The 13017-nt window shown below is 36.2% G+C and overlaps 1 protein-coding gene and 1 long non-coding RNA gene across 36 annotated transcripts in view; one reads left to right on the top strand and one right to left on the bottom strand.

Annotated features, from left to right (window-relative positions):
- The window catches only part of LOC148146780 (uncharacterized), a 65662-nt gene extending 59768 nt beyond the window's left edge, over window positions 1–5894 (top strand). The window contains exon 3 of the long non-coding RNA XR_015760477.1: window positions 4144–5894. This is a non-coding gene — a long non-coding RNA (uncharacterized LOC148146780). The remainder of the gene's footprint in view (window positions 1–4143) is intronic.
- LOC122546905 (uncharacterized) overlaps window positions 1–13017 on the bottom strand; it is a 459670-nt gene that overhangs the window by 80263 nt on the left and 366390 nt on the right. For 13 of the 35 annotated variants that reach the window (XR_015760453.1, XR_015760454.1, XR_015760450.1 and 10 more), the window contains one exon: window positions 10600–10666. The exons of 12 other annotated variants lie outside the window; for them this stretch is intronic. Coding sequence is in view for 7 of the 23 variants with exons in the window: in XM_087997358.1 (XP_087853484.1) it covers window positions 10600–10666 (67 nt within the window). In the remaining 16 variants the exon portion in view is untranslated. Of the gene's footprint in view, window positions 1–6534; window positions 6743–10599; window positions 10667–10745; window positions 10847–11214; window positions 11241–11556; window positions 11875–13017 lie in introns of those variants that run through there. 10 more of the 35 variants (XR_015760451.1, XR_015760467.1, XR_015760462.1 and 7 more) reach the window with 10 other exon arrangements.

Raw genomic sequence — 13017 nt, 5'->3', positions numbered from 1 at the left:
TAGAAATACAATGGCAATGATAGGTATATACACCCAACTGAAGAAGCCTGCTCCTTCACTGTAGATGGTTTATGGAGAATATGTGAACTCAAGATCTGCACAGACGACACATCAGCGATCAACACCAGAGGTGTACAGCTCCCCATCAATGGAAATGGAATAACATTACCTTAGCAACAAGTGACAAGGGAATGACACTCCCCAGAGATGGAACATCACTGTGATGAACAGGCATACAAACAGCTAACTATATGCAACATTTGAATGGAAAAGCATACTATACTAATGTGTTTTTAGTTTGCTGTAGTGTGTGACATCTGCCAAGAGGCGCACATTGTAGGCAGTTCTAATAAAGACCGAGTACAAGCCATAGTGCACTCAGCGAACATGTAACAAAGATTTCAAACAAGTACAAGGCTAACTGTAAACAAAGCTGAAAATGTTTGCTGGAAAAGCGCAGCAGGTCAGGCAACATCCAAGGAACAGGAGAATCAACGTTTCGGGCATAAGCCCTTCTTCAGGAATGAGGAAAGTGTGTCTAGCAGGCTAAGATAAAAGGTAGGGAGGAGGGACTTGGGGGAGGGGCGTTGGAAATGCGATAGGTGGAGGGAGGTCAAGGTGAGGGTGATAGGCCGGAGTGGGGTGGGGGCGGAGAGGTCAGGAAGAAGATTGCAGGTTAGGAAGGCGGTGCTGAGTTCGAGGGATTTGACTGAGACAAGGTGGGGGGAGGGGAAATGAGGAAACTGGAGAAATCTGAACTCCAGCATCTGCAGTCCTCACTTTCTCCTAACTGTAAACAAAATCCACTTAAATGGGAGCTCAGTTTTCTTTGTTGAGCAACAAGTAATTTTGAAATATGCTCAGCACAATTGATGAATTTGTAAATCTATGTTCTTCCAATAACTGCAGATCATAGATGTCTCCCTTATGGTTGGCTTTGCTCGCATAGTTAAATAAATAATTAAAGATGGGATTTAAAAAATCCACAAAGCATATCACTCCTGTGCTTCCTCTACTTCCAAACATATAATGTGCTCTTTTAGTTCATTCAAGAATATGGTGTGCTACTGTAAAGTCAACCACATGATTATTGGATAGTGAATAGACAGTTAAGAACTCAACCAGTCAGTCCCTCAAGTTAACCCGTTGATCCTCAGAAGATAAAGTACACCATCTCTTTTCATTTGAAAAAAGAAAGTTTTAAAAAGTATACTTCTTGATTTTTACTTCTCTTTAAAGTAGATATTATTATTCTTTTCTACTTAGTAAAATACAGAACATTATGTTCCAGCCACTGAATTTATCATAAACTATACTATCTGGTGAGTAACCTAATGAGATATGAGACATAGAGGGCACTAGCTGTCATGGCAATGATTTTAAATGATAATCGTGTAGGAATCAATAGATGGCCTTTAAGTTGTTCCATTAACAGCTCTTTAAAGCCTCCATTTGTTGTGTGATTACAGCATAATTTAAAGAGGCTGGCCTGGCCCACCATAGTGAGGCAAAAGGAATGCTCATAACAGCTTTTTGAACTACGGTCATAAAAATGCAAGAAAAGTATATTATATTCGGACAATAGCTACTAAAATTAAAATAAAAAATGACATTTGTTACCAAAAAGACACTTAGTTGATCTGGCAGATAGTTCTTATAAAAGAGCATTTTTTGAGATCATAATCTAACTGTTCAACATTGGTAACTGTTCAACATTGGTAACTGTTCAACATTGGTACTGATTGCTCTCCAAGCCCAGTATGAGGTTTTCAAACCTGAGGTAATGCCTTACAGAAGAAGTATAAACATGGTGAAAAATCGTAAGTTGCACCAATCATGTGGGGGAAGACGTATGATATTAGCATATTTATAGTTTTGCTCATTCCAATTTTTGTATTCATCTCTTTCTTGATGTCTTGATTGTGAGAATTGCAAGTATTTAATGCTTTCACTCAAAGTTCAAGAAGAGTATCAATAATGAAATATAATGAAATATTCAAAGCAATAGTGAAAGCCCCATCTTAATCATATTCTTTAAAAAGGAACTGAGAAATGCGCTTTGAATATTATGCATTTGCAGGTGTTTTGTAACTGCCCCGAGGAAAGGAAATCTTGGCCTGGGATTCTCCTATCAAGAGGCAGGGTAGGTGGTGGGAAGGACAAATAATTGAGCAGGTTGGCACCAGGATTTACCCATCTCCTTCTGCCCTTCCTTGGTAATTAAGTGTGTTCCTGGCAGTTGAGAAATGTTGGAAGCCCTCCCAGCTTGTAACACAGATCAATATGCCTTCAGGGTTGAAGGAGAGTCTTGATCTATCCCAAGGTTGGGGCTGATAAGGGCACAGATGGGGCAAGGGTTGGCATCTGAAAACCATTGCCTTCTCTCTCCATGCCTATTCAACCCCCATTTCCCCCCATAGTAACTCTTTACCGGGTGCTCCTGGTCTTTGGCATTATTGAGCAGCCAGCATGCTCAGCCTCTGAAGCAGCACTTTCACTCAGAGACTGATGGCTTCTGATTTGCCAGCAGGTCAAGGTAGGGGAGGATGCCAAATGCTTGCTGGATAAACATTAAGTGGATCTCATGTGCTTTCTCATTGGTGACGGTCCAGGGGATCATATTTGTAATCCAGCCGAGATCTCAATTTGAGAGGATGGGGGTTTGTACCACTAATGGCAGTGTCAATAGGCCTAGATCAATTCTAAACCAACATGACAATGAACCAAGTCAATAAAGCAAAACAGTAGTAGTAAGGTTACAATACCTAACAAGTGACTTAATCAGCAAGGCTTCAAATAATTGGTCATAAAGAGTCAGACCACCAATACAATTGAAGCATCTAGGTGAAACTATAAGCTGCCAATATCAGATGTTGACATTCCAGTCACAAACGTAATATTGTATTCTAATTGAAAATCAGATACAATTATTATTCAGTACAACATTTCATCCTTAAGACTTGTCACCATCATTGTGGCCACGGCCTGGCATTATATAATCTTATTTCTAAATACAAAATAGTCATTCCTGGCACAAGAAATGAAATGGACCAGAAAAACTAGCAACAGTAAGGCATAATATAATCGCTGGTTACACAGCCTAAATATCAAGTCTGTACCGCAATGGGAATAGAAAGAGAAATGTACCCTAGTTGTAATTAATATCTTCAGAAGAGTAAAAGTATTAATATATAGCTTAAACCCTATTTATAGTTGAATTTATTATTTGTATCGTACAGTGTAATTATGAATACAGTATACACTCACTACATAAAGATAATATCACCATAATGTTAAAACAAGTCACATTGCTATATTCAATAATAGCAAACTATTATAATGTTAAAACAAGTCACATTGCTATATTCAATAATAGCAAACTATTATAATGTTTATAATATAGCTTATAATGTATAAAAGGGTATTAAATTATATTTGCATTTCATAAAATTAAAGTTCTGCCATATAAAGACATCATCATGCAGTTAATATAGACCATGAACCAGTCTGGATGTAATTAGCATTGTAAACAAAAAACTCCAAATTTTGAGAGATTGTGTTAAGCTACACATTTCTCTTTCAAATATCTTTTACTACGTCTGCTCAGGATGGGGAGAACCTTGTAGAAGGATGCCAGGAGTTAAAATTTCAAGAGCAATTCAAAAATATTCTGTAAGATTTGCAAAATGGTTTTCTTCTATTTGATGTAAACTGTATCTGAATTTACTCCTTTAATAATTTCTCTGCTACAGATATTTAAATCTATGTAACTGCAGAACTAATGCATATTAATAGAACACAGTGTGAATGCTAAATGCTATTTGTGCCAAAAACAAATGAAGTAATATGCAATTAGTAAAAATAATTACAAAACTGCTTTCTTTTAAAAAAAGTCCTTATTTTATAAAGATTTATTTATTGCCCTTCAAATAATAAAATCACAGGGGTTTCTATGTAAACCATGGGGAGATAGTGACTTAGCAGTAATGTCATTGGGGTTGTTAATTCAGGCTAACACATTGTAGTTGGTGGAATTTTAATTCAATCAATATTTCTGAAATTGAATACTAAACTGAGTGATAATGACCATGAAGCTATCACCAATTGTAAGGAAAATTCATCTATTTCTCTCATGCCTTTTAGGGAAGAAGATCTGCCATTCTTACCTGATTTTACCTACATATGACTTCAGAATCTCAACAATATGGTTGACTCTCAACTGCCCTCTGAAATGACGTAGCAAGTCATTCCGTTCAAGGGGAATTACGGATGGGCAACAAATGCTGCTCTTGGTAGTGATGAATACATGCCATGAATTTTTAAGAAATATTCCTATGTCATAGCTACTTGTTGCTGCAATACAGTGCATTTAAAAAGAATGTTCTCTCTAGAATTATTAAGTGAGGAACAGTAACTTGCATTTGTTTGGAAACATCCCAAAGCACCTTACAAATAAACCAAAGGGAAATGTATGCCATGACAACAAGGGACACTAAAAGCTATATCCAAGTGATAGGTTAAAAGGAATACAGAAAAAACCAGAGTAATTTTAACAAGAATTGACTGGAAAAAGTACTGATGAGATTAGGTCAGTCACACTCTTTACACAGCCAGGGCACAAAATCTGGTGGAATGTAACTAGACAGATGATCCAATCCTGTCAGTTTTGTACTAGACAGGTTAGATTAAAATTATCTATCACATATTTCATTTACTAATTGATTAACAAAAAGTTAAAAATTCACTTAAACCTTAATCCTGACAGTCAGGATGCATTAATCAATGCTAAACTTTAAAACCTTGGCAAGCTTCAAATTGACAGAAGCTTGCAATTTGAGATTTTGAAATGAAAAAAATTCTCAAGGCCTTCTCTTGATTTCTAGTCATAACTCTGATTTCAGCTGTGGGAATCCCAAAGAAGGGGAACATTTTTTCTAGGATTTGCACTGAAGTTATGGAACAGATTGGCAGAATTTCTATCATATAATGTTTATAAATTACAGTTGTTCTTCAACTGAGGAGGCATCTACTCAGCAAGGTTCCAGTATTTGCCTCAACATCTGAGAGACCATTGCAAAGTGTTGAATAAAACCAGTTAATGACTATCAGGTAGATTTTTAAAAGCTGTAAATAATAAATGGCTCCTAAAGGAAAGTCTTTGAAATTTTCCATTAAGTACTTTGAATCCATAGTTTTTTGGTTGATCTTCTTTTTAAAAAGCTTTCAGGGAACCAAAATAACAAAACATTTTGAAAATTAAAAATAGATTTTAACTACCAATTGATTACAGTTGATTCCACACAAAAGAAAGTTGTTATATTATTTGCCCCAAGCATTGGCAGGTGCATATCTTTATTAGAAACTGTGCACAAAAAGCTGACAACTTTCGGTAGTATGTATCAAAACAATTACCAATTTACAAAGATGTAATCATACTTCTTGATATACATTAGAAAATGAGGATGTGGCCTCTTTTTTGAAAAGTGTTTTTTTAACACTTCAAAGAGGGTAAATTTAAAATGTTCTCCTGGCCACAATGGATTGGTCGCCTGTATATACTCTGTTGAGCTACCCTTTAAATCAATGTCAATGTAAAAAAGATCCAGCAGACTGTACAACAGCGAGCTAATCTACTATAAATTGTGGATAAATTCTAGTCACTATCAAATTTAAGTCAAGACAACAGTTTGAACTGTTTTCTTGCATCTTGTACAATTGTCTTTGTCGAAAAAAATCCAAATTATTCAGTTCTTTGAATTATTTATTGCTTAAAATGACATAGACCTATTAGCATGATTTGAATTTGACAATTTGAACACAGTAACTTTGAATTAACATGATATTTACATAAATAAGTAATGAGAAGTGAAATTATGTAGCTACATAGACAGAGATAATACATTTTTAAATGCTGTCCCTTTTCCTTTATATTTCATTGTCAGACTGGTTGTGTTAAAGCATTTCAACTCAGAGTCAGCATTTTGTGGGCTCAAACCCCACTCTAAGAGTTGAGCACATAATCTGAGCTAATAGCTTCACGCATTGATCAAGGAGTGCTGCATGTCAAAAGTTCCACATTTCAGATGAGATCCCCTTTTCAATGCAATGATTCAAAGGAAAGAAGGGAATTCTGCTCCTCTCTTGGACAACACTTATCCCTCTTCCAAAAATATATTAAGTAGTAAGGTATCCAATGAGTTATTTGTTGGAGCTTACTGTGTGCAAATTACAAAAATGAGCAAAATTAATTGAACGCACAGCACTTTGAAGATATGAGGTACCATCTAAACATAAATTCTTATCCACACACTCAACTTTTTAGTTCACTGCTTCAAATAGACAAATCCAGAAGATTTTAAATCATTGTACATTTCATCTTTTAGATCAGTGATTGACTTCATCTGAAATAGCAAATTCTGAAGGTTTTTGAAAAAAATACACTAGTTCCAATAATCAGTGTATTCAGAAATACATACATACACAAAGTTAAAACATATAAAAATTCTGTTTCCAATTCTTCCCTCACTTTCTTACCGTGCATCCTGATTCCAGATTCAAATATTGGCTTAATGGCTCCTGGCTCAATTTCAGGCTATTTTTGGATTAATAAAACTGATAAAATAGGCTTTCAGAATGTCTGATTTAATTTCCTTCATACACAAATTAGTCACTGTTGAACAAGTACAGCAGCAAATTTGCAGCAGGCTCTGGTAAGGAAAACGTAAGCATTTGTCTGTTACATATCAACCTCTGTTTCGAGGGTTTAGGCATCTAACTATGAATTGCATCTTTTACAAAAACAAATTATCCAGTCAACTCCACCCACTCACTACCCATCCCAAAAACAAATGACATCTTTGTGGCGCATTCACTCCCAAATTTCAGTAATAATGCGGCTCTTTGACTGCTTGTATATCACGTGTTTGTCTGACAGATTGCACAGTGTGTATCTTCTTTCTCCAATCCTGTCTCTTAGCGTGTGCTTACAATCTGATGGCACAGCCTGTTCATATCAATACAGGCCACCATATTGTCGATCGTTGACCCTGCTGAAGGATCAAATTTGTACCGAACTTTATAATTTTTAAAATTAAAGTAAATATTTTGAGTGTTTGTTCATTTATGTTTTATTTTTATATCTACATTCAAAAGGCTAGTAATTATTTTGAATCACTTTTTTTCTATTTTGTTTCCATAACTCCTGAATGCAAAATTCATCTGCCAATGGCTGGCTTATCGCCTCCTCTGCAATGAAATGCTAAAATTTTAATTTTACAAAATTAAATGCTCATATCAGTTGAAAATGACTCCATCGCAGTCCCATTCCCTAATAATTGTGGTAATCAAATTGACATCCTAAAATGAAACTTCCAAACTGTACCCCCCCACCAAACAAAGTGCCCTGCTTCTTTCTTTTGAATATTAATTCATAACATAATGGTTCCAGTTGAATAAGGTGATGTGTGCATTGCAGCTCAAGCATTATTAACATGCTTTAAAATGGAAAATTTAAGTATTTTGCTTATATTTATTTTATATAGCAACCAACAAATAGCATCAACTTAAATCTTAGCTCTAACTTTCAATGTCATTCTTTGCTTTCTGAATTTTGCATTTCTCCTAATTTAATATAGTGGTGCTAACCCACTCTGGGATTAGGAAAACAAATCTCAAATCACATTGCCACGGCATATATACTACTGCAACGTATTTTTTTCTGTTTCCATTCCAATTTAAGATAATGGATCAAAATGGAATATCTGGCTACACTGGAATATCCTGGCAATGAGAACCATGGTATTCTTATTCCTCTATTTAAGAATGAAGGGCCGTAACTACATGCATTGAGTTCAAGCAATATGTTCGAGGGGGAGGAAAAACTCACAGTACTCTTGTAATTACAGCTCCGAGAAATGCAAATAATTTTGTCATTTCTTCCCCTTCTCAAGTCATTATTTAGTTTGTACCATCAGTGATGGCCTGATACAGTTGCTGTTTGAAGCTAATAAAATGAAATGTGCAGCATAGGTTTCAAATGTGAGATTTCTCCATATTGTGATTTGGTAAAATAGTCTCTTCATTTCTACACTATAACATAAAAAGACTTGTGTGCAACTTTAATACCAACTTGTATTTTTGAACAAATATAACCAGCACAGATCGAATGAAAACAATGGCACAATAGATTAATTAAAAAGTTAATTGGATCATGCAAAATATTCAACATGAGTTTTGAAACAAGTGTACAGTAAGTGAAAAGCAGCATTTAAATGGAAAGGGAAGGTGACTACTAAAAATTATTAGATGCGACCAATCACCGTGCACTTAATTAAATAATTTTTCCCAAAAATCATAAAACACAAAAAATAATTTTTAAGTTAAATGCTTTTAACTTAAGAATATTTGAATTTTTTCAACTGCGCAACATCGCTCTCTGTGGCATGTTGTATATTTGTGTGACAACAGACTATTTTAAGTGGAGTTAGTTTAATTTGCTGACCATTGAGTATTCTATCAACAGTAATGAATTTCTGCACTTAGTAAACCTGACATCAAGATGCAAAGTAATTTTTAACAAAAATATACAGTAATTTAATGTACTGAAACAAAATGAATGTAAAACAAAACAATACGTTCGTCAGAGAGCAAGACAGGCAAAATTACATGCACCCACACCTACATGTAGAACAAATGCTCTTTTCAACTTAGCTAATGTTGAATGATTTGCTTTCAATTTTAATCTTTTGTGTATTCAATTAAAAAAAACAACAATTTTACTTGTCTTGTTGTGTCATCTTTCATTCAGTAGGATTAAGTGTGAAAGGTACGGTTGCCATATTTACTGCCGCACATTACAGAATACAAACATCTCAGCAAGACAATATCTGTTTACAGAACTGGCCATAGAATTTGTTAAATAAGAATTAATAGTGAAGTTCTGATCTGTCTTTCTTAATTGCTGACTATGAAGGATCAAATCCCTGAAGGGAATAATCACTTATCCAAGAGTAGATTTATTCTGAATGGAAGCATTCAGATCTTCAATTGGAATAAACCAAAAGAAGTCAATTGGAGATACCCATAAACAGGCGAATGCAAGGCAATGTAAGAAATGCACGTCGCATGGAAACAATGGAAGACTGCGACAAAGTAAATATGAGGGAATGAAACCAACCACAAGGTACGGCTGATCCAACTTACTCCCATGAAGAATTAGTTTATTGTTTTTGCTTTATAAGAAAGAATGGCCAATACAAGATTTTAAGACATTAAAGGTTTAAACTATATGTTGTATAATCACCTAATTTGTTCACACTCTGGGATGGGTTAGATTAAAGATATCTCAGATGATCTTAATCATCCTTCTGTGCATCAAGACCATATTGTGTTTTGAAACAACTACATAATTTTTTTAAAAAATCTTTAAATATATTTTCTAAAAAAAATCCACTGGTTACAGGGAAAAAATAAATTTAAACAGCACATCCTGGAATCATGACGCAAGCTCTAACATTATGAAATTTGCTTAGTACAAGGTTAATTAAAAAGGAGGAAAAATTCTGAATGATTCAAACAAATATAAGGTTGTTTTACTATTCTGGCATATTGCGGCAATTTTATTATTTTTTCTAAAATATCTATTCTTAAAAGTTTGTGTTTCTCTAAGCACATTCAACAGCAGAAAAGCAGAAAGAAAATGACAAAATAAATAAGTTAATAAGTTGTTGGTAGAACCGCCCCCACGCCACACACAATAAAATGCAAACAGCACAATTCCTTTATGCAGTGTACTCTCTAAAATCGAGCATCACAGGATCAGACTTTTTAAAAAGATATGATTCAACGCAATCTATCTAAACAAAGTAGAGAAACTGACCAATGTATATTAAAAATCAAAACCACAAGAAAAAGTCATAGAATAGATATAGACAATACTAATGGCTACTGGCACATGACAACGATAAAGTTATAGAAACATTACAGCACAAGGGGTCTCACTATAAAATCCAAAGAACCCTATTCTCCATTCCCTTTTAACCACTGCTATTTCATACTTACTCAGTAGCAATTAAAAGCATTTCAGTCCTAATAGTTTATCAGAAGTTGAAAACAATCACCAAAGCTAACACAAAAAATTATCTGTATTTCTTATTTTCTCTGCTCTTTCAAAGTGTCCCATAACACTGCACCAACAAAAGGTGGTAACCACTGAGACACTGCATAAAGCCCCAGAAGGAAGACTGGCACCTGTCCTAGCACATGTGCACAAAATATGAGTGTTGGAAAACAAACTCTCATTCATCCAAAAATTGAAACTTTGCAGTATTAAACAATTCTTCACAAAAAGAAAAATGACAGGGGAAATGCCAAACATAATTGGAAAATGTTGGTTAAAACAACCAAGCACAGAGAAAGACGAAAATTATGACACTTGGATCTATTTTCAGAAAACGGGACAGCAACAATTTGCAAATTAAAACTTCATTGGCTATAAGTATACATATTAGTCCAAGAAGCTGAAAATACAGATTATCACTGCAATATATAGACGAAAGATGCAGAAACAGAGACAACAATAGTGAGAGGGGAGACACTTACCCCCAAAAGTGCATGAGAAATCGACAGCAATAGACATGGAAAAGCATTCACCTTGTTTTTTGCCGTCCTGCAAAGCAGACAAGAAAACAGTCAACTCCATTTTTACAAGTACTCACAAGGCCTGAGTAATGGAAGGCGGTCCCTACCTAGCAATCACTTCCAGTTTTCATCTGCAAGCTTTACTTGCCATCCGTACCAACCACCACCCCCTCTCCACCACCAGCCTCGTCAGTTGCCAATGTCGATGACAATGGGAGGCCGAAGGGTAACTGAAAACCAGCGTGTTAAACTCGTCTGGTAGTTAACAAGTCTTTGAATGAAGAATGTTAGCAAACAGACAAACAGCATGTCTGATGCATGCTAATAACATTGCTGGTCCAGCCTCACAACCAAGTCTATGAATTATTCAATGGGCAGAAGCGACCCCCACAACACCACCCCCCAACCCTTCACAGTCCAAATGCCTGCAGTGAAGAGAATAATTTTTATACATCAGCACTCTGTTGTATTTTTTACTTCTTACTTCTAAATTGAAAGTGAAACTAACGTGGCTTAACTCAAATTATTTATTACTTTCATTCCACAATATCATCAATAATCCTTTTTATACTGAACTGAACATTTTCTTTCACAGCCTATTTTATGTCTTTTGTCTGGAGTTGGCACCTGTCCCAGACAGCGCTCTGCTGCACACCCTGTTCCCTCCCAATATGAAAAAAATGAGGACCTAGAAGTGCAGCTACTTCCACATAGCCCTCAGCACATTCATAGCTAATGCTGTCCTTTCACACGCAGATGCGCAGCACAATTTCAAGACCGAGCTTTTTCTTTGAGTGGCAGAGTACGTTTGTATTTTGAAGCAACCCATGCAGGATTAGGTAGGCACACCGAGAAAAATTCAATACTCAAATCAGGAAAAATTTATTCATTTAGAAAAAAAATTACAGCTGCACTAACCATCATATTACTTCACAGGAAGCCAAAGAGAAAAAAAAACACTCAAATAAAAAATGTGAACCACATCTCATGCCAGCCAGTCACAATACAGAAACAAAAAACAAAAATCCAGTTAGTCGTGTGAAGAAATCTTCTGGTCTGGCAAAGGCTGTCTGAGGGGGAGGCCCTTGCAACAGGAACAGAAGCAGAATAAGCATAGCTCAGTCGTCCTCTCACGAGTGACTGCAACTGTCTATCAAGAAGGACAGAGCAGTACCGAGAGGCCTGAGCTGATGATGAAATAGAGGCATGCTCTTCCACCCCCCTCCGCCCCGTGTGCACGAGCTAGCCACTTTCATCACACGGCCATGAATTGTGCAGCGATTGACACCACCGATCCTCTGGTTGAGCTGGACCGCACTGCGCCAGCGCACTCTGTGCTTCTTTGCAGTTCCCCCCACCCCCCTCCCCCAAAGACATACACTCTTTTGAGCCAGGTAATGAATTAAGACATGCAGCATGAGACTGATTTCCCCACTGTTTAAAACACACACCGCTCTTAGTGCTGTGTTGCTAATTAACCTTTTACCTTCTATAGCTTTATCCTCAGCAATGGCAGGAAATAAAATGTTATTCAAAAAAACACAATTTGGAAAAAGAATGTCTTCTAAGGTTATACATCAAAGGAGATCAATTCATTACTTAACTTTGAGAATGAATATTGAGAAATAAATCCACAATTAATTGAATAATTTTGTTCTCATGTCCCGCCCTTAAACCAGCTGCTCAACCAAGTTAAAACTGTTCGACCCTTACAACTATCTTGGCATGGAGTCAAAGGCTGATAAGCATTTGGGCGAGACAGCAACTGCTGTGCTGGAAGAAAAACAGCTGCCATGATTGCTGCTCGATTGAAAACGCACAGAAAGCAAACCTGGCTCTAAATACTGCACACAAAATGCCCTAGACTCAACTGAACAACGCACTTTGAAACCAACTTTCCAAATGATTTCAGCGAAAGCTTTCTTTTTGCTGCATGCTTTTAAACTTGCTTGTGCAGCGTGCTTCCCTCCCCACCCATCCCCTCCCCCCCAACAGTAACCTCAAGCAAACTTGAGGAATCGTGCCAAAAGTCACGTTGCATTTTTAAGTGTATTTGTTGGGAACGTTCAAGGGCTTGAGCTGAGCTTTATAAGCAAACTCAAATAATATCTTTAACTGGGTATCGTGAACTGAAAGTGTTTTTTCCCTTTTAAATAATATTTTTATGATCAACATATGGGAGATTACTGTAACTCTATTGTAAAACAACTTCCTGCCCCTTTTGGCTCAAGTTCCAGAAGCTGCTAGCATAAGTTCACAGTACATATTCCCCCCCACCACCATTCCCCTGCTGCTGCTGAAAGACCAAGGCAAACTTTTTTAAAAATCCTCTCTCCTTTTTCTCTCTCTCTCTCTCTCCATGGTTTGACGGATTTAGGA

The sequence above is a fragment of the Chiloscyllium plagiosum genome, unplaced genomic scaffold (assembly GCF_037043375.1).
Source record: "Chiloscyllium plagiosum isolate Xiang-an unplaced genomic scaffold, Cpla_swu_hap1 HiC_scaffold_19, whole genome shotgun sequence".
NCBI lineage: Eukaryota > Metazoa > Chordata > Chondrichthyes > Orectolobiformes > Hemiscylliidae > Chiloscyllium > Chiloscyllium plagiosum.
The sequence above is the reverse complement of the archived record's forward strand: the minus strand, read 5'-3'. Positions and strand labels throughout refer to the sequence as shown.